Here is a 22,215-nt window from a genome sequence, read left to right on the forward strand (position 1 = left end):
TGAATTTAGATCGTAAGTATTGCACTGCAGAGCTCAGAGCACACACCCGAGAATAGCCAGAGGATATTTGTATTTAAAGCATTTGGCTGTCAATGACTAGCTCCCACTCCAGACAGTTCTGAATATCTGTCTATGCAGCCAGAAAAAGGCTATAAAAACATAAATGGCCCTGCAGCATGTTTATTTATGGAAAGAACAATACTGTATCTTTGTCCCAACGTATGAATATTTCCATTTTTCGACTGAGTAATCGGTGAGCAATTAAGGCTTCAGTGCAATATGGGGCCAAACAGAGAGGCTCTTTGTAACATTCCAGAGAGCGGCATGGAAAAAACCTGGGATAACTGACAGCACTCCCCCAACTGACCGTATCCAGAACATTCAGTCCCAAGCTACTGGATATAAGCAGTTATCTCCAATTCAGGTGGATTGCAGGCACTACTGGATAAATACCAGGAAAGGTGGATTTTTCTTTCCATTTTATATGGGGACGTTCTGGGATGAAACAGGAAAATGTGCGCGCTTGCGTATAAGGATTGGACGTCACAATACGGAATTCCCAGCAACACAGAAACTGGCCCTTGTGTTCAATATGGAGCATCTCCAGTAGACTTACTACCCCTTAAACCACAGGTGGGAGGGGAATACTTATCAGTGTGTCAGATTCATTGCAATGGTTAAAGACCTACTAATTGCACAGTCTCACTATACACATCTGTTATAAACAGCTTTCAGGTAAAGTGTCACCTCACCTCTTTTGCATGTGCTAGCTCCCTATATATGCAGAGTGGATTCTGGAAGTTGTAGTTCAGCAATACTTTGAATGGAAACAATTAAGTATTCCTGCTCTGCACTGTAATGGTACATGATTTAGTGGAATTAGCAACATCCTCTCTTGCCTGTTGGCAAATAACTGCAAGGTTTACAAAGCTCAGTCTTTTAATAAACAGTTTTTCAGTTGTAAACCACAGATATGGTTCTAAGCTGGTCGTTTAAATCCTCAGTGCAAAATATCTTTGCCATTCCACCTGTTATGACTGCCCCAGTAGAATGCTTACACACAAATGAGACAAAATTCCCCACCTTCTGTTTCCAACCTGCACTCCTCCTGTTACAGTGAAACTAAAGCTGAAAGACTGCTTGATATTTCCAATCTAAAATATTGCAGTCTTAGCAATGAAGTATCTGGGTTCTTTCAATTCAGAGTCAGATCTATGTTTTCTTATGCTCAAACATTAGCACACACCATCCACCAGGACCACATTCATTTTCCCTGATTTAAGTCTTCCCGTACAAATGTTTGAATGGCAGCCATGAGAATTTAGTTAACAGCCTTATTTTATGCAAAGATACAGACTGAATCTCTTGCAGCCAAAAGCCAATTAATGCATTCTGTCTGTAAATCACATTAACTGAAAAGAGAAAGATTTTTTTTTAAAAAAAAAAATCTCAATCTTTATATATAAATTTGTCTGCAATGAACACTTACTTGGTGGTGAGGTGAGAAGTGGAGTCTCTCCTTCCAGCCCCTAAATGCATTTGTGTTCATTTGTCCAGGCAGCTAAGATCTTGTTTTGGTTTGTATTTTTTTTTCTTTTCCCAAAATCTCAAACTGACTCCTGATTAGAGAGTCGGAGAGCCCCGTGTGTCTCTTGGGTCATTGGAGTGGCAGGTTCAACGAAATCTGGATGAAAAGTGTCAAGTACAGGCAGGTCTGCACTCACAGTGGTCTTTAACTATGTGCACTGTGCCCACTTGATGCTCATTTGACACAGCAAGTCAAGAAGGGGGGGATAAATTTTGGGGGAAAAAAAACTGCTTTGAAGACTCATATGGGCACATGAAGAACCTAGGACTTATAAACCTAGCCTTGTCTTTTTAAATAGATGCAGTCAGTCAAAGAAGGGGTCTTTTTTTCTTAAACCAGCTATCCGGTTTCAGAGCAAACATTTAACTAATAAGCAAAAATCCTGCCTTCGAAGGGAGGGTCCTCGTGGCATTGAGGAATACAAGGCGTACCAGTGTCTATCCATAGAGCCAGCAAACATTAAGGAGCTGCAGCAGCAGGGGAAATACAAAGGGGGAAGCTTATCATAACAAAAGTACGGAAAGCAAACAGGTTCTCCAGGATGGGGGCCGCAGAGAAGACAGAGGAAGGGCACACTGAGATTTCAAGGGGGTGCAAGAGGAAAGGAAATGGAGACAGTCGCAGGTAGAATAATAAGAGTATCCAATTCTGAATTCACAATTAGGTTCAAAGCTAGGGACATTATTTAGCTGGCTCAGAGCTGAGCACTGGCCCTGGGTACCAGATTTGCATATATTGCTGATCACAAGACTCTCTTTGTATACATCTCTGCAGATGTGGGAGAGATATCAAGCCAACAGAAAATCTCTGCCACATTCTGCTACAAAGGATTCATACTACAATCTAAATAATATTTCTTAAAGATTTTTATTACCCTATCCAAGGAAAGGCTTGTAAATTAATAGAAAAATCAAACAACTCTATTTAATGCAGTTAATTAAGTGTAAAACAAAAAAAAGTGGTGGGGGTTACTTTTCAGTGTAATATATCCATGTATGGAATAATACACAGATCATGCACACAAATATCCGCTCATTTGAATCTTTGCCTCATTTGGCCACCAAAGTACTAGGTCAGATCAGGTGCAAAGACCAACAACTGGATTATACTAGAGCCACAAAGGATTTTCAAACCTTCCCAATGGATACCTTGCTGATTGGTAGCCTTTCAGTAACCCCTTATAGAGGGGCGAATAACCAGCCAAATTAGCCAGCATGGTCACTCTGGGGCCCCATACCACTAAATTAACAGGGCTGTATTCCCATGGCACCCTACTTATTAGCCCACTGTTCACTTGGGCCTCCAGGGCCATGGGCGCTTTCAGAAATTAGCATTAACATTTCTGACCTGCCCAATTTTACCCTAACCCTGCCCTTGACCTACAAAAACCCACCAACTTCCTCTCAAGCCCCACCCACTGCAGCCCATGAATCGCCAGTCTCTTGGGGAGCCCTTCTGCTGCAGGAGAAACCCCTGAGCAACAAAATAACTGTAAACACATAGGAAAGGCTAATTTAGAAAGGGTGATCACTATTATTATTATCATTTTTTCTTAATGGTACTGTTTACTCCTAGGGATGCATACTCCAAAATTCACTATTAGACTCATTGTGTGCTTCATCCAAATTACATTTAGCACCTATGGTAGGGACACAAAAAATGTCTCACTATGCTCTTCAGAGTGGGCCCTCCATGGACCCCAGAAATAATGTGAAATTTCTTCCAACAACAATAAAAAGGAATCAGGGGCGTAACTATAGAGGAAGCAGACCCTGCGGCTGCAGGGGGCCCAGGAGGTATACGGGCCCCATGGGCCCTAATTCATATAAAATTTCAATAAATATTGGAGAAACAAGTCAACCCCAAAACATTTTGGGGGCCTGAAAAATAATTTGCTGTGGGGCCCAGTAATATCTAGTTACGCCACTGAAAGGAATCATAATAAGGAGCACGAGAAAATGGAAACACTGTTTTAGTAGATGCTTAAAAAAAGTAATAAAGGAAGGAAGGAGCAGGAAAGGAAGAAAAAAAAAGGCATTGATATGTAATTGGATAAAGAGAGAGGCAGATTAAGCTGCAATTGATTTATCCACTGTGGCTGGGTTATTTTGGTTCCTGATAGGAGATTATATTATGGAGACTATGGAAATGTCCCTTTGCAGTAAGGTTCTCAAATCTAAAACCATCCTACATAGGGTGCTCTCTGTCGTGTGACTGTGACTTGTGTGACTGCTCTGTCACTGTACTGAGTTCTGGAGCCCAGCACAGTGCTTCTAGAACCCTACAGCTACCACTGGGCATTGCTTTTGGGCATAGTTTTGACATGATTCTCTCACTACCACCAGGCATCTTCTTTTAGCATATCTTGAGTTTATATATCCCTCGTAGGATATATAGAATAAAACACTACTCTCTAATTCTGCCCACTCTATTCCAGTTAAAATAGTCCCCAGCAACTGGGAGGAAATAGCTACTACAGACCCCACTTACCTACAGCATGTTCTACCCATCACACCTAAGTCACTGTACTGAGTTCTGGAGCCCAGCACAGTGCTTCTAGAACCCTACAGCTACCACTGGGCATTGCTTTTGGGCATAGTTTTGACATGATTCTCTCACTACCACCAGGCATCTTCTTTTAGCATATCTTGAGTTTATATATCCCTCGTAGGATATATAGAATAAAACACTACTCTCTAATTCTGCCCACTCTATTCCAGTTAAAATAGTCCCCAGCAACTGGGAGGAAATAGCTACTACAGACCCCACTTACCTACAGCATGTTCTACCCATCACACCTAAGGGTTCAGGATGGCCCTTGCGTGCAAATATTCTTCACACCAACACATGGCTGTATCAAAGTGGTCCACAAAGGCTTTACCAGCAGACAGCCCTATGTTTGACCTCTAATCTACCAAACATAAACTCCTAAGACTCAGTTTTGCCACTTAACTACAGTTGACTCCACTGCAGATAATAAAGAATAGGGTCCCCAGGTTTTACCCTTTCCAGTAACGCTCGGAATGTCTTTCTTACTTCATTTGCATGCTTGATAACAATCAAACTTTACCCTGGTCCTATGGTTATCCTAAACCCTTTAATTGAGACATCAACAGTACCTGCATGCTTTTTGGTAAGGGGAATTTGTATATAGTAATATGGTCTATAAAAAGGAACCCCAACAATTTTTATCCCAATAAGCTACACAGGTAGGAAAAACAAAATGCACTTAGGCTCTAATCTTAATAAATTACCTTTGGGACATTACCAGTCTCAGGTGGACATGTACAGATGCAGCTTTCCCATCAACTTCCCATTCAAACATATTAACAGTTGCTAATCTGAACCTCCTCAGAAGCATGTAAATTGAGGCACTGTATGTAACTAACAGACAGAACTGTAAAATGTAAGACTAACAGTTATAATGTTACAAAGAAGCACCTCCAAAAAGCCAACTCTTTTTATTTGTTATATGTCTCGCTAGTTGATGTACACTCATACAACTCATTATTCACTATTCTCATTTATTGTTTGCTTCTTTTCACTTTCTATGCTAGACCACGGAATTTAAAAAGCTGTCAGATTTATGGTTCATTCTTTTATGCATAACTTTCACTTCACAATACACACATCATTGAACAGATGCTTGTCCTTAATAGCAGGTACATCTATAGGTATGCATAGTGTACTGGCAGACGGGGAGAATTGTTGGCCACAGTTAAATCTGCGCTACTGGAGTGTTCTCGTGAGGCAACTTTTGGAAATGAAGCTTTACACACGTGATTTATGTTATTGCCATAGGAAAGCATTAGAGCAATAGAGAGACTTGTTTCTCACAGCAGAACAGATTTAAAGACAGGTGACATATCTCCCTGTCTGACAGTCTTCTGCAAATGGAACCTACTTTACCAACAAGAATTCTCTGTTGTGTCATCCTCAGGAATATTTAGACCAAAACAGGGGAGGATCAAATACATAGAAAATCTATGTCTATGTCATTGCCCCTGACCCATACCCATTTGGAATAAAATGTAAATCGAAGATAGTTCCCTATAATGTTAACTTGTATTTAGAACTCAAATTCTCCTTACTATCTCCTACTGTAAGATGTGTGAACATATGAAAGACTTTATACCCCACAACCCACTAAAGACTCTTGAGACATTACAGACATTAAATTTTAGGTATCCCAAAACCCTTTTGTGACAGCATACTCCAGATGGGGAGCCCTCATCTTTGACCTTTCAGAGAAGGATTGGGATGAAGCATGTGCTTCTTTCATTACTTCCTCTAGGACACAACAGGTTAGTCCATTAGTCCAGCACTGTATAAACCATCAGAATTAAAAAGTAATGGGGATACATACAGACAACCCTTATTCTATATGTGGAACCCACAGAGCCAACATCCCTCATACGTCCCTTATACACTTTTCTCTCAATTGCTAGTTACTATTCTGTTTATACATAGCTTCTAGCCAATAATTTGGGTCTTCTGAAATGTTTTGTTCTATTTCAGAAAAAAAACTTGCATTACCTTAAATTTGGCTTTGAAGGAAACAAGAAATGGGTTTTAGAGGGGTGTTCACCCCCTTTAGAAAGAAATAATTTTATAAGCTTCCACAGAGGCAGAAAATGCAATTAATTCATTGTGTTGACAGAGATCTACATGTTCAAACTGTACCAGCACTTACTTTACTGTACCATTTTAAATAAATAAGATTTAACTTTTAAAAATGTTATATTTAGCAGTAATCATGTTCTCCATGAAGCATACTCTAAAATGCTAAATAGTGTTCTAAGGATCATTAGACAGATATGTATTAAAGTATAGTCACTGGGAAATGGCAAATATTGGGCATAAGTCATTTCACTTATAATCACTCATAATCACTTACCACAGACCCAAATCAGTGCTTCTGTATTTATGAGCAGAATGTGGCAATCTACTTCTATTTCTTTACTACGGCCCTGGGCCAGGTGAACATGCACAGTAGAGAAAATTAAAAAAAGAAGTGGAAGATGGCAGCAGTAGTAAAAAAATAGAAAGTTGTGCTCACCACTTTATTTTAAACATTCCTACAGACAAAGACAAGAGGTTCTCTGCTCTCAACCCATTATCAATATATTAAAGACATGGAAAATTTTTTTTGCATTCAGCTACTTTAAACATTTATTGCAATTTAATAGAAGTGGTATGAAACAAGAGGTGAAGAGGCTATAAGAAACAAGGTGTGGGATGGGCAAGATCAAGAGACAGCAAAGTGAGAGTTGGCATTGGCAGTATGGCATAGAAAGGGCAGACCGAGTTGTATAGGCCGGGCAGCTGAATTTGATATGGAGTGGAAAGCCAGTAGAGTTAAAGTAGTAAATGATATGATGATATAAGATGAGTGAATTTCGTTGCCATTTAGTATGATATGGCTTCCTTCCTTTAAGATTTAGTCATAGATAGGATATGAGAAGTGACGAAGAGGGGGGGGGTATACAGTATACTGTATCATATATATCATAGTCTTTTTAAATTCCTGAGATGATTTATATATGAAATCATTGCACCTAACTGATGCTTACATCTGAAACACTGTCCTACCCAGTATCATACAAAATCATACAGGCTCCCGCACCATGTTCTAGAAAATCGTCTTGATAGAGCTCAGATACACTACACCCCCAAATGATGCAAATCTTGTTCTTTTTTCTCTTCTTAGCAGCACATGTGAGACAGAAGCTCTATGAGATATCCGGACTGTTCATTGGTCTATTTGGTTTTTTAATAAGCAGTGTGAAGAATTGTCATTTAGCAGCTATCACACCACAATATATAAATACGATACCGCATTCAGCTTTACTGTTTCCCACTATTCTTTGAAATGAGGGTATATCAGGATCTCCATTGGAGCAGCATTACTCCTGCAGAAAAGTAAATGCAGCCAATGAAAGGAAATGCATAATGCAATACTTATGCTTTTGCATGCAAATCGGTAAGAAGCTATTTGCTCAATCATTTTTAATAGCCTTAGGGTCCTGTCACACGGGGTGCTTCATTGCCTGGTGGGAAGTCCCTTCTATCTCGGGCACTGAAGTGCCTGACAATAGCTGTCTATTCACATTAATTGGAATAGTTGCATGTAAAATAAATTACATGTAGTGATCCTAGGTAATCGCCAGAAAATGCGAAAGAAGACATTTTTAAGCAATTACCCATGTTTGCCGCATGCACTGTTTTTTTTTGTTGGACCCTTCATCGTCCAAGGAAGAGGAGATTTCCTGCCAGTCATGAAGTGCCCCATGTGACAATGCCCTTAAAGGAATGGCTCTCAATTTAGCAAAAAAAGTAGACTCCAATTAGTATTTGTCTGCAAGCTGATACTGGGCACGAAAACAGAAAAACAAGCATAAAATAAATAACTACTTATAGTAAATAGTTGCTTTGATCTTTGGTATTTCACAGGCTTAAAGGAGGACCTAATGTTTGAAAAAAAAATGCTGCTCTTTCATTAACATATGATTACATTTTAACCTTTACAGATAATTATGGTACAGCATCTTTCTTATTTTAACAGCCTGGGAAAGAATCATTTTAGTGGTTATTTACAGAATAGCCTGCTGTTTAGGAAGAATGCAATGTGAAATAGGTTTTGCCATACCTTATATATTAAGGAAGAACACTAGCCAGAAACTTGTGATTGCTATGAAAAGCTGGCTGAGTGTATTTTCTTCTGGTTTTGACTGCCGATTAACAGGACTGGAGGAGAATAGACTTCTGTTTCAAAAGTCAGAAACCTATAACAGCAAGGGGTAAACAAATACTGCTTTTAATAACAATCACATTGGCACATTTTAAAACCATTTAAAATGTTTAATTGGTTTATATTCCAAAGTAGCTTAGAATTACATTTTCTTTTATTATGCAAAGAGTTGTAGTGGGGTTGCCCTTTATTTTCTTTAGGAACCAATATTTAAAAACCTAGACCCCCCCCCCCCCAAGGATGCTTCCCTTTCAGAAACTTAACAACAGAAATAATATTTTTGGTTGAATAAGTTACCCCATTTTTGTACTTAAAAATCACATACATAATCATAATCTTTCTCTGTTTGCTTCTACAGACTCCACAGCACAGAATCAAAATGGATTTTGCTACAAATAGGTACTTTGCTGCAAATAGGAACTTTGTTTCTAGTGATTCTAGAGTATTTAAATGGATCTAATACCTGTAACCAGTTTCCTACCAGGCATGTTTCTTTGGGGACAGGCAGTATTGATCTCTGTAGTAGTGTTAGAAAAACACCAGCAGTGCATAAATTTGAAGGGCTTCTATAGTAACAATCATATGACAGAGGCCAGATCAGTGCCATCATATAGGCAAGACATAGTATAGTATAGTTTCAATATATTGTGAAATGTGGGAATCGCTCACAACAGCAGGTTACCTGCAATTCAGCTGTTTATTGTGTAACCACAGTTACAGTGTAATGCAATGATCCCAAACCAGTGGCTCTCGAGCAACATGTTGCTCCCCAAACCCTTGGATGTTGATCCCAGTGGTCTCCAAGCAAGTGTTTATTTTTGAATTTCTGGCATGTAAACAAGTTTTAGTTGCATAAAAACCAAAGATCACTGCCAAACAGAGCCATCTGTAGGTTGCCAGTCCACATAGGAGCCACCAGTAGTCAACCACAGTTGATAATTGGCAGCCCTAGGAATTTTTTGCATGCTTTTGTTGCTCTCCAACTTTTTTTAACATTTGAATGTGGCTCACGGGTAAAAAAGGTTGGGGATCCCTGGTGTAATGCATAGCTGAAAGACTACAAGCGTTATGTAATAACAGGGATAAAGTTGGCTCTATGTCTAGAACCCACAGCAATAAAGATCAGAAAGCTCTTCATAGTCTTCTATTTAAAAGCAAACTGCCTTAGAACTATTCTAATAATTTTATGGAGCAGACCTATGGTAATGTTGATAGGTCCAAAGTATGCTATGTTGCTAAGTACATTAGCAATAAATGGCAAGAAAGAATACATGGAAGCATTCTTCAACAGTGAAATTCTCTTATCTTCCCTACTTTAGTAATCAAAGGATCATGGGTGAACAGGTGCACTGTGAGCAAAAATTGCATGGCACTTTGATCCATTTGGGTACAAAAACTGTATGGCTGTTGCACATTATTCAAGAGGCGCAAGGAAGGAGTGATAACGGAAGCAAGGTGTTCCAAAACCCTGTACTTAATGCATATTAAGGGCACGGATTAACACACGGATTGGCAGAACTCACTTGCATCTGTTTTGTATGTTCTTTGAGAAGGGGCACAGTTTTGGAGGCTTTAGCACTTGCAGCTTCTCAAGACACTCAAGAGGAGTTTTCATCACTACAGTTTTAAGAAGTATAATATAGGGATACATATGGTGTATAAAACAGACTTACCAGTGAAAATAGGAGGCACAGGGGCTCTGCCCTGACTCTCAACAGACATGCAATAAGAGCATCCTTGGGACCAGACTTGTAAAACCAAAGTTTATTTATTGCAGCACACAGACAGCTCTGTCTAACTCATTTCTTGCTTCACTTAGCATTTACTCATATGGGTGCCACTATAGTACCTGATAGCTGTTGCGGGTCACTTCCCCTGACAGAAATAGGAAGCCCCCTGCACAGGCAATTAGTTCATGAAAAGCACACTGACCCTTCTTTCGATAATAATCAAGGATCGTGGTTGACCTGCAATGCTTTCCATCCATGTCAATTAGTAGTGGGTTATCATAACCCCCTGGGTGCCATTACCACTGACAGGGTTAATTAGTAGAGTAGAGATAATGGCACTGCCTGATTATATTCCATGTGTATTCGTTTTTTCATTCTGCTACAACCAATAGGGTAGCTTGCTTTCACATCAATACACTAAATATACAGAGTAACTTAAGTCCATATGCTTCACTGAATACTTTTAAAAAAATATAATAAAAATAGATTATCCCCCATCAAACAAGACAACTTAACACCCAATTCTCCAAAGGCCCTCTCCTATGTCCAAGGGTTAATAAGAGGCAGGCGCCCCTGGAAGCAGACAGGTAAACCTGCTTGTTTTCCTTCCCTTGTGCTAATGGCCTTTTCCCATCCTATAAAACACCCGTCTGGATACATTGCTCTGTCTGTACAGGTTTTCTTTGATGGGCCTGTATCTGAGACGGGACTATTAGCCTTCCTGCGGGTGTTGCTACTAATATCTGTAATTTTGTGGCTATTAGGTTGACTTTGATTAACTCTATAATTTGCAGAGACAGCCTTACCTTGTGTTTTAAGACCAAGAGGGTGGTCTCCTCCATTCTGGCCATGAACAGGCACCAAGCTCTACGTTTAGGAGAGACTTGGGAAATGACAGCTGGCAGCACTTTCCAGGTGTCTGAGGTTTGCGGAAAGGCACGGGATTGCTTAGAAGTGTACAACGGAGTGCCAAAATATACACCATGCAAACGCCTTCTGTGCTATTGCACATAGAAATGCACAGAATGCCAATGGGTGTCTCCGGGGTGACTCTATACAAAGGTTCTTCAGCCTTTATGAGGCATGAACCAGATGAGGAACTCTGTTATATGTGTCTTATTCAAATGTGCATTCAATGTCTTATTTAAACTCTACACCATGTTATCTCTGTATAGGATAAGAATATAACTAGGTGACCAGATTTGGATAATTGTGTTGCCAGTTGCTTAGGAAGCCATGTCCCTTTGGGCTTCTTGTGACTAATAACAACCCATATTAAATTAAAAAAATACAAGAGGGATTATGGGAGCACTGCAGGCTAAAAAAATAGGTTTAAAGCGATCCTGTCATCGGAAAATGAGTTTTTACTATTAAGTGTTGTTCTTAGATCTACCAGGCAGCTGTTATCTTGTGTTAGGGAGCTGTTATCTGGTTACCTTCCCATTGTTCTTTTGTTTGGCTGCTGGGGGGGGGGGAAAGGGAGGGGAGTGATATCACTCCAACTTGCAGTACAGCAGTAAAGAGTGAATGAAGTTTATCAGGGCACAAGTCACATGACTTGGGGCAGCTGGGAAATTGACAATATGTCCAGCCCCATGTCAGATTTCAAAACTGAATATAAAAAAATCTGTTTGTTCTTTTGAGAAATGGATTTCAGTGCAGAATTCTGCTGGAGCAGCACTTTTAACTGATTCATTTTGAAAAAAAATTTTTTTCCCATGACAGTATCCCTTTAAATACAAAGGAAGTGCAACTGATTCATCCTATTAATCAATGCACATTCCCTGGTCTCGTCTCACAAGTAATTCAGTATATATATGCTAGTACATGTCTGCATAAAACCGAATTAATGGCAAATTAAGGTAGCTTTTGTTAGTCCACTCGAATGACTATGTCAGTTTAGGCAATACATAAGACACAGAAAGCTACAAAGTGAAAAGTGAACAAGTCAATTTTAAATAAAAACAGGCAGAAAATTAGATTTTAATTTGGCTGTTTGTGTATATGTGTTGCTTGTGCAAGATGAGTTCAATGTTTTCTCACAGTTTGGTAACTGAACCCAAGGCTCTATGTTTCCTCAGTGAGTGATATTAGTGAGTCACGGGAGATTCACTGATTCCCACAGACATCTGTACAATGTTATGACAAAGACGATGACTAAAAAGTAATACCTGGGCTGCTAAGTTTTTCCATATTTATCTGGTTCATGAGGTCTTTTTTTAGTTATTTTCCTGCAGACCCCACCAGCTCCACTGGAATTATTATTCCACTTTCAATAAAGCATTGCTATATGCTTCCAGTATTTATTTCATGCTAGCACTCATACAGGGCAAATAAGCTCCTAATTACATTTGGTACCTTGTATTTTTTAATTGAAAATGGCTGTTCTATTTGTCGTTGGCTACAGAACGTCTGTGAGAGTTGATTTGCACATGACACCCTGTGCAAGTCCTTCCTATGCAATTAGTTATATGGTAAGATGGTAACTGATTTATTTGTGGGACTGTGTTTGAAATAAGAATGGTTGATGGGAGATTAGTCGCAAGACGACAAATTTCCTCTTCTCCGGGACAACTGATCTCCCCAAACTGCCTTCCCCCAGCTAGAATGTAAATTGGCGGCGGGGTGGCACTCAGAGAGCCTCGTTTTCCGAAGTCGCCCGAAGTTTCCATCTTGAGGCAAGTTTGGGTGACTTCCAAACGAAGTGCTCCAAGTGCCATCCCACCAGCACTTTTTTTATCATTTGTTTTTGACCTCTTTCCAACTTTCAAATGGGGGTCACTGGCCCAGCAGAGAGTAATCTGTTGTTTTAAGGCTACAATTTTATTGTTATTTATTTTTACTTATCTTGCTATTCAGGCCCTCTTCTACTTATATTGTGGTCAAACTAATGCCCAGTTGCTAGTTTAAATTGGACAAAAGCAAGCAGACCCTGCTGAAATTATAAACTGGAGAGCTACTGAACAATAAGCTAAATTAAAAACAAAATTAAGACTAGTAATTATCTCAGAATATTGCTGTCTACAGCATAATAAAAAAAAAAAAAAATTTCAAAGGTGAACTACCCCTTTAGGTTATTTTATTATGCCTTTACCTTTACAGCCAGGGCCTGCAACAATTAGCGGGATAGTTCACCTTTAAATTAATTTCTAGTATGTTATATACTGGCCAATTCAAAGTAACTTTTCAATTGGCCTTTATTTTTAATCGTGTACAGTATTTGAATTAATTGCCTCTTCTACTGACTCTTTTATAGCGTTTAAATGGGGGAGGTTACTACAGTTTATTATGATTGCTACTTTTATCATATATCTCTATTCAGGCCCTCTCCTATTCCTATATCAGTCCCTACATCATTCTAAAAGTTAACTCAATGGTGAGCAACTAATTTAAAGGGTCCATATGCGATCCTTTGGATGTGCCACTATGAAGGCATAGGATAGGACCAAGAGGTAGAGTGAGGATCAAGCAAATGCAACAGTGGAAAACAAACCATTAGCAGTTTTACTGTAAACATGAAAACATGATAACACTCCTTCAATACATTGGCACCACTGTCAAGAAAGGGTAACACCCAGAATAGTCTGGGTCAATTTGCAATAAACTAATGAAAATATGCACTGCAAGGCAACATGAATAAATCATTTAGAACAGCTCTGTACCAGTGTTGCTTTGTAGTAAATTTTCCTGAGCCACTGACATCACCATTTCTGTCATGTGGTTCCAAAAGGGCCATCAGCCACCACAAAATCATAACTCTGGTGTGCAGTCACGGTATCAGTGAATGTGGCTGCAAGGTTAATTTTACAAACTTCTGTAACTGAAATAGCCATTTTTTTCTGAAATCTCTTATCAAAACACACAACTTTTTTTCAATAATTTTCCTGAAATGTAGAACCCCAGGAGTACCAGGGTTATAGGGGAATGTTCTCTCGCTTGCCTCTGCTGTGCTTATAGTTTGGTACAGTCTATAAAGGTTACTGAAAGGTAGTGTGTTGGCTGTTTGTATGCTTGTGGTTGGGATTAGGGGTTTGAACACATACATAAAGGAAAGGAAGTGTGTGGTGGGGTAACAGTAACCCCTTGTCCTTTCTTGCTGTTGCACAGAACTGGGACACATAGGATTATACTTGAGTAGCCAGGGACACCTTCTGGTCATAAAAGAGAACTGCACATGCACAATGGGTAAGGTGTAGCTAGAAGTAGGAGGTCTGACAATCAAAAAAATTAGGGTACAGAATGTGTCTTATTAGGACAAATATCACATCACCTATATCCTTGCACTCCTACACAGCATCCCCATTCATGTATGGTGGAGCAGTGTTAGCACTGAGGTTCTAAGATTGATTCTAACTTGGGAACTATCTGCAAGGAGTTTGTTCTACCTGTGTCTGCATTAGTCAAACAAACCAGGCAGAAACTCTTTAGCTGTGGAAATGGATTATTGCAGTAAGAGCAGTCAAGCTTCTTCCTACCAACTGTACAGCAGTTTGCAAAACATTGCCTGCATGTAAAGCTCAAACTGTCAAGGCTGCAGATATCTATACAAGAGATATGATGGCATAACTTCCCAGGAACAATCCCAGAAATCATGTTATTTAAAGGGGTTGTTCACGTTCCAACACTTTGTCACTTCAGTTGTTTTCAGATAGTTGACCATAAAATACTTTGAAAAATGAAAACAAGTCTTTATTGATGAATTATCTGAAAACAACTGAACTAAAATAAAGTGTTTTTTAGTTCAGTTGTTTTCAGATAGTTCAACAGACATAAAGACTTTTTTCAATAATTTTCTATGTGTTTCTAATATTTAAGAGTAAAGATCAAATTTTCACCTTATTTCTTTCTAAAGCAGCTCTGGGAGGGGGTCACTGACTGTGTTCTAAATGGATACATTTTTTATCTTTGGCCCTGAAGTTTTTTAAAGGCAGTTGTTAGAATTTATTGCTAATGCAACTAATGTATCAAATTGTTACAGTTCAGAATCTTCACTTGGATTACTGAGCTTCCAGACTGAAACACCAAACGGGAACATAACAAAAAAAAAAGGAAATCAACTGGAAAAAGTCGATTTCTGGTGAACAACCTGAAGACAACTGTACCTAGAAAAATGATTCTCAAGTATCCAAACAGGTGAGTAAAGGAACAGTAACACCAAAAAATTTAAGTGTTTAAAACAAATTACAATAAAATGTACTGGTTCCCGGCACTGGTAAAACTGGTGTGTTTGCTTGATAAACACAACTATAGTTTATATAAACAGGATGCTGTGCAGCCATGGGGGCAGCCATTCAAGCACAGGATATACAGTAGATAACAGACAAGTTCATTTTATACTACAGAGCTTATCTGTTATCTGCTCTGTAGCCTGTGCCTATTCTCCTTTTTGAATGGCTGCCCCCATGGCTACACAGCAGCTTGTTATATAAACTGTAGTAGAGTTTCTGAAGCAAACGCACCAGTTTTACCAGAGCAGTGCACAGTATATTATATTTTTTATAATGGTAAAACACTTTAATTTGTTGGTGTTACTGTTCCTTTGAAGGAGAACTAAACCCCCCAGAGATATAACAGCTCCCTCAACTTCCCTCAATATGCTCCCTTTACCTCTCCCTCCCCGCACAGTGTATTACATATATTTACTCTCCTATTTGGAATCCTGAGAGCAGGAAGCAGAGCAGCACAGCAGAGTCCCATGCAGGCTCCGTGTCAGGGAACACACCCGAAGAGGACACGAGCGGACAGAAGATGGTGCCGCGGGAGCTGCGCTGCTCTGCTTCTTGCTCTCCAACTTCCAAATAGGAGCACTAATATAGGTAATACACTGTGCAGGGAGGAAGAGGTAATTGGGGCAGTTGAGGGGGCTGATATATCTCTTAATAAAAAAACCCTACCCTACATAAACCCCCCTCCCTCCTTCCCCCCAGCCTAGCTGCTACCCCGGGCAAATGCCCCTAACTCTTTACTTACCCCTCCGTGCAGATTCTGAGTCAACGGCAGCCAACTTCTTCTCTTCGGTAATCATCAGAATCAATCTGAAGATTACTGAAGAGAAGAAGATGGCTGCTGTGAACTCCGTTGGACAGAATCTGCACGGAGGGGTAAGTAAAGAGTTAGGGGCATTTGCCGGGGGTAGCAGCTAGGCTGGAGGGGGAGGAGGGAGGTGGTCTATGTAGGGTAGGAGGGTAGGGGTTTTTTTTTATTAAAGGTCTGTTTCTCCTTTAAGCAGAAAAAAATTGTTCTCTGACAGAAAAATGTTCCCATTTAATTTAAAGCACACAGAAAGCCAAATTTGCTATCTGTGTGTGTGCCTAAGGGAGGAACTCCATGATGCATTTGGTGCCGACAAGTCGCCATGCGGCGAAACGCATGCGACGTGTCGGATGTTGTGAAGAAAGAGGAAGTGAAGGAGAATTGCTGCGTTTTCATCCGACAGTCGGATAAATGTAGTTCTTACACGCTATTCTCCTTCACTTCCTGTTTCTTCACAACATCCGACACATCGCATGCGTTTAGTCGCATGGCGACGTGTCGGCACCAATCGTGCATCGTGGAGTTCCTCCCTAAATGTTAGATGCTCTCAAGCCAACTCAGGTGATATTTCTTTTCCTAGGGTTGATTCTCCTTTTAGGAAAAAAATGCAGGGGTAGAAAAAGTAGCACTGTCCTGCCATCTTGCTTACCTTTCTCTGGTGCAGACTTGTACCTCGGCATGAGCAGAAGAGTAAGACCAAGATATGTAGTAATGTTCATATGTGGCGATTTACTTTACACTGTGGAGCAAATGCTGGAGCCTTAAGTAGGGTTGCCACCTTTTCTGGAAAAAATACCAGCCTTCCTATATATTTAACTTTTTTCCCTATTTATAACATTGGGATCAACCATCATTTTTACCAGCCAGGCCAGTAAAATACCGGCCAGGTGGCAACCCTAGCCCTAAGGGGCACAAGTGTGTGTAATACAACAGGCAGTGTGGAGAGTGCAAATAAAATGCACTTTGCACAGTGTGGTAGATAACGCCTCAAAAGTCTAAAATAAATTACAGTGGAGCCAGGGCCATGTAAGAAAATGGCAGCACTTATCGGCTTAACCTTTTCCTTCTGACAGGCCAGTTTATTTATTTTTTTACTAAAAGAGGCCTAGGGAAAATTTTGGTTACAAAATGTATTCGTGAATAGAAAATATTTGTGAAAGAACACTTATATTTCTAAATAAGAGCATGTCTAATTGTTATGTTTTGGTAGCGGAAGATGAGTAGAGTATAACAGTGCCCTATTAGCAGGTTTATCAAAAACAATGATATTTCATGTTTTGGGCAATACAATTACTTTTCATAGCTCAGTATTAAGAGGCAAGAAGGATTCCTATTCGACTATAAAGAGGTTCCCACTGAGGTAATACGTCGTGCGTGCGCCACGCAGCAAAGATTAAAAATAAATAAATAAAGGCTCCCAAGATGCACCGCGCAACCCCAGTAGCTTTGATTGGTTATAGTGTTAAACCCGGAAGTAAGCGTGCGGCAGCAAGGCGGCGGATAGATGGTTAGTGTAGTTTCTGTGGATTGCGTTCCTACAGTTCTGACAGTTGACACAATGCTTTATGGTTTCTTATTCTGTTCTCTTCTAGGCGACAGGCAGCGATCGTTTAGCGGGGGCTGGGCTTGTGGCTTTGAGCTCGATCATCTTCGTCTATTACACAGTATGGGTCATTTTGCTGGTACGTGATTAACTGCTGGGCATCAGCTTTGTGTATCGGGCACTGCCAGGTTGCATTAGGCTTGACATGGTAAATAGCCTGAGTGAGAATGTATGAGGGGCCGCACATGGCATGGCAACGTTTTTATTTGTTCCAGTTGTTTATCCAGAGAGCATGACTATTGGAACAGCAGGCAGTGAAAAGATGCTGTGCACTGACTGCATGGTTCTTCAGCATACATGTATGGGACCTGTTATCCAGAATGATTGGAACCTGGGGTCTTCAAGATAATGGATCTTTCTGGAAATCATGATTTAAAACGGAGTCCCGTAATTTGGAGCTTTATAGATAATGTGTCTTTTTATCGTTTTTTTTTAAATCTGCCAGATGCCAGATTTCTGATTTGGACATCCCTGGGCAGAGGGTCCTGCCACCCCCTTCACGAGCATGGTTTCCACTTGAGCAACGGAGATTGAGCATGCAGGAGATTTAAAGAGCTGCGGCTGGCGAGCACGCTAAATCTTGCTGCGCTCTATATCTGCGCCTTTGTGGCCTTCCCACAAATCCGGGCCTGTAAAACAGAGGAATATCTATAGTTGGTGCATATCTGTCACAATTGGCAAGCCAGACTTAGAATAGTGCAGGTGCATCGTTCTTGACACCTCCACTGGCAACATGTAGATAGACATCCAGCATTAGATTTAAACAGGCTTACTTCAAGGGGTGCACGCCAATTAATGTGTTCACCTTCACATTCTTTCAAACGAAATGGAAAAGAGGTAGCAGCACTCCCGTAATAAGATAAAACCGCCTTTATTTCAGAATTACATCTGGCACAGCAACGTTTCGGACCTCCTGGTCCTTTTTCAAGCTGACAAGCTTTGTCAGCTTGAAAAAGGACCAGGAGGTCCAAAACGTTGCTGTGCCAGATGTAATTCTGAAATAAAGGCGGTTTTACCTTATTACGGGAGTGCTGCTACCTCTTTTCCACCTCCACTGGCAACACCAGCTTTGTGTGACCATGTGTATATGGTGGTATTGTATTTTATAGCTGTAGAGAGTTGCAGGTTGGACGTGCCTTTTTTTTTTGTAGCATACAGTTAATGTTCCTTCTGCTTTGTTGTTTGTCTGTCAGTAATGAGACAACATTATTGTAATGTTGGCCATACACTGGAAGATGAACGCACCCAAGTTGAATGCTTATCAGCCTGTCTCTCTCTGTCCAACCATTGTCTATTGGGCATGCTTAAAAGTTCCCATTGGATGAGTGTTGCATTAATAATATCCTCTACCAAAGCAGTCTATAGGCCTACTGCATGATCAGACTTTTGTCACAGTGCATGCATGACCAAATCAGTCTGATATCTTCTTGCACATCTTCTGCAAATAAAAAGACCTTTCTGGGTATGCCCATGCCTCTCTAATTTTACATATGTCCTTGTTTATTCTTCCAGCCTTTCATTGACGGTGATCATGTGATTCACATCTTCTTCCTGCCCCGGGAATATGCTGTGTTGCTGCCTTTGGTGGCTGCTTTAGTCCTGCTTCTTTTAATTGGTGAGTTATAGTTTTGTATACTAAACCAGGGGCATGTTTTTATAGTAAGGCCAGAATGGCAGGTGGTGGATAAAGGTATAATGATAATTGTGCATCTTTGCATTTTGCTTTTCTTTAGTCACCACTTATGACATCATTTTGTACCCTAAATTATTTACAATAATAATTTATGATAATAATTTCTCTGCCTCAAAACTATAGGCCAGTTAGTCTGACATCAGTTGTAGGAAAGCTTTTTGAAGGGTTAATATAGTAGAAGATACTGGACTTCATAGCAAATCATAATACTATGAGTTTGTGCCAGCTTGGTTTTATGCGTAATAGATCTTGCCAGACTAACTTAATTTATTTTTATGAGAAGGGAAGTAGGGACCTCGATTCTGGGATTGCAGTGGATTGATTTACTTAGATTTTGCTAAAGCATTTGATACAGTGCCACACAAAAGGTGACTGGTTAAATTAAGCAATATTGGCCTGGAACATAGTATTTGTACCTGGATAGAGAACTGGCTACAAATAGTGGTGGTAAATGGAACATTTTCTAATTGGACTAGTGTTGTTAGTGGAGTACCACAGGGCTCTGTACTAGGTCCCTTGCTTTTCAACTTGTTTATTAATGACCTGGAGGTGGGCATTGAAAGTACTGTTTCCATTTTTGCAGATGATACTAAATTGTGCAGAACTATAGGTTCCATGCAGGATGCTGCCACTTTGCAGAGTGATTTGTCAATGCAAGTTATACACTAAATGGCAGTGTGTTGGGAGTTAACTTACATGAGAAGGATCTAGGGTTTTTTGTAGATAACAAGTTGTCTAATTCTGGGCAGTGTCATTCTGTGGCTAGTAAAGCAAATAAAGTTCTGTCTTGCATAAAAAAGGGCATTAACAAGGGATGATTGTGAGGGTAGACTGTCAAGGTTGGGGTTGTTTTCTCTGGAAAAAAGGCGCTTGCGAGGGGACATGATTACACTTTACAAGTGCATTAGAGGACATTATAGACAAATAGCAGGGGACCTTTTTATAAGTGGATCACCGTACCAGAGGCCACCCCTTTAGACTAGACTAGAAGAAAATAACTTTAATTTGAAGCAATGTAGGGGGTTCTTCACAGTGAGGACAATGAGGTTGTAGAATGCACTGCCAGGTGATGTTGTGATGGCTGATTCTGTTAATGCCTTTAAGAATGGCTTGGATGATTTCTTGGACAGACATAATATCAAAGGCTATTGTGATATTAAATTCTATAGTTAGTATAGATATGGATATATACAATTTATGTGAAAGAAGGGAGTGGTGTGTGTATGGATGCTGGGTTTTCATTTGGATGGGTTGAACTTGATGGACTTTGTCTTTTTTCAACCTGATTTAACAATATCACTATGATAGCCAGTTAATTTGCCAAGTAAATGGGGTAGTACTCTCTCGGGGTTTCTCTTTTTAACGCTATGGTCATACATGAATTTGCTGTTTCTCTCAGTTACTGTATTTGTTTCTCTCTTCTCTCTCATATTTAGGGATCTTTGTGACATTCATCACGTGGAAGAGCCGGAGTCCAAAAAAGAAATCCCAGTGATGCTTCAGAATCTCACACCTAATACTGGTCATAAATTCAGGGGCCATGAATACTTCTTCTTTCCATTTGCTTAGATGTGTTTATGGGACATTATAAAGGTCAAATCATCCAGAAAAATAAAAGTTCTTGTTAGACAACGCTACCACCGAGTGGTAAAGTTCCAGCCGTGCAGATATTTGGTGGCTTGCTGACGAAGCTTTTGCTTACTCCAAAGAAGAACATCAGGCATGTTTTTCAGTGTGTTGATAAATTGCACAGGGGTGCTGAAATCCTGCCAAGAACTTTTGACCAATAACACGCCTCAGTATATTTTCTGATATTTGGCTTTGTATAATGCACTTAATTACTTGTCGCAAATTCTTTGAGGGGTTTGGATAGCAGTGGAATATGTAATATAGATATCTGTTCTTTATAAACTGGAGAAATAAAAGCAGAACGCTGGGACAGTGTTTTTGTTCTTATAAAATGTTATCGGTGGCCCCAAACATAAAAATGTGATCTTGTGTCAGGACTGTCATCAGAATGATGGGACTTCACGAGTGTAACTTTGGAGGGGGTGGAGACACCTGCGATTCAAATACAGTCATGGGTCACCTGTTATTTTGCATGTGTCTTAAGTCACCCCACAGGCCCACCCTACAAGGAGGAAGCAGACTCTCTCTCCCCCCTCCCTGTTACAATTTGATTAAATTTAGTGGCTTCATTAATTAGCACATTTCTCAGAAGTATCTGTGGAATATTAGTAACTATAGTATCAATTCTAACAGCTGCCTTTAATGAAACTCGGGGATTCTGTAAAACTATCACAAAAAGAAAACAAAGTAATGGCAAAAAAGTCTTTATATTTGGTGAACTATCTAAAACCAACTAAACTGAAAAAAGTGTTTGAAGGTGAACAACCCCTTTAATTGCTTGGTTCTATTTCTCTCTTACAACTAGAAACCTTGTGCAGTTCCCACCAGACCAAATATAACTGTTTTTCAAATGTGTGCTGTATAACATAAAAGTGGCTTATTAACCAACTGTCAAATTCCCATGTAAAATTAACAGTGCAAGAGTGCCTGGACACTCTGCACTTCAGCCTTCCAAAAAGCTAGATAGACTGAGCTTTGGGGGGGGGGGGGCACTGGGATTTCCCCCTACATTCTCTGGCAGGCCAATCTGACTCTACACATAATATACTCATTGAAAAGCATCACTAGATTTGCATAATTTGCCATGCACACCTCATTCTGTAATTATTATTGGTTAATGCAATCATTAGCTTTGTATTTTGTGAATTTTTATAGTGTTCACAAATGTTAATAAAATAATTTATTCTG

At 39.9% G+C, this 22,215-nt stretch overlaps 2 protein-coding genes across 2 annotated transcripts in view; one reads left to right on the plus strand and one right to left on the minus strand.

Annotated features, from left to right (window-relative positions):
• The window catches only part of col27a1.S (collagen, type XXVII, alpha 1 S homeolog), a 162,274-nt gene extending 160,334 nt beyond the window's left edge, over positions 1 to 1,940 (minus strand). Inside the window, exon 1 of the mRNA XM_018232747.2 lies at positions 1,490 to 1,940. Coding sequence (XP_018088236.1) covers positions 1,490 to 1,539 — 50 coding nt within the window. The 5' untranslated portion in view covers positions 1,540 to 1,940. The remainder of the gene's footprint in view (positions 1 to 1,489) is intronic.
• A 15,630-nt stretch (positions 1,941 to 17,570) lies between these two features.
• dpm2.S (dolichyl-phosphate mannosyltransferase polypeptide 2, regulatory subunit S homeolog) lies at positions 17,571 to 21,334 on the plus strand. Its single transcript, NM_001171707.1, has 4 exons — positions 17,571 to 17,609; positions 17,695 to 17,784; positions 19,218 to 19,320; positions 20,835 to 21,334. Exons 1-4 carry the CDS (start codon positions 17,607 to 17,609, stop codon positions 20,891 to 20,893), a joined length of 255 nt encoding a protein of 84 aa, NP_001165178.1. The 5' UTR covers positions 17,571 to 17,606; the 3' UTR covers positions 20,894 to 21,334.
• Positions 21,335 to 22,215: the final 881 nt, after the last annotated feature.

This window comes from Xenopus laevis, chromosome 8S, assembly GCF_017654675.1.
Source record: "Xenopus laevis strain J_2021 chromosome 8S, Xenopus_laevis_v10.1, whole genome shotgun sequence".
Classification (NCBI taxonomy): domain Eukaryota; kingdom Metazoa; phylum Chordata; class Amphibia; order Anura; family Pipidae; genus Xenopus; species Xenopus laevis.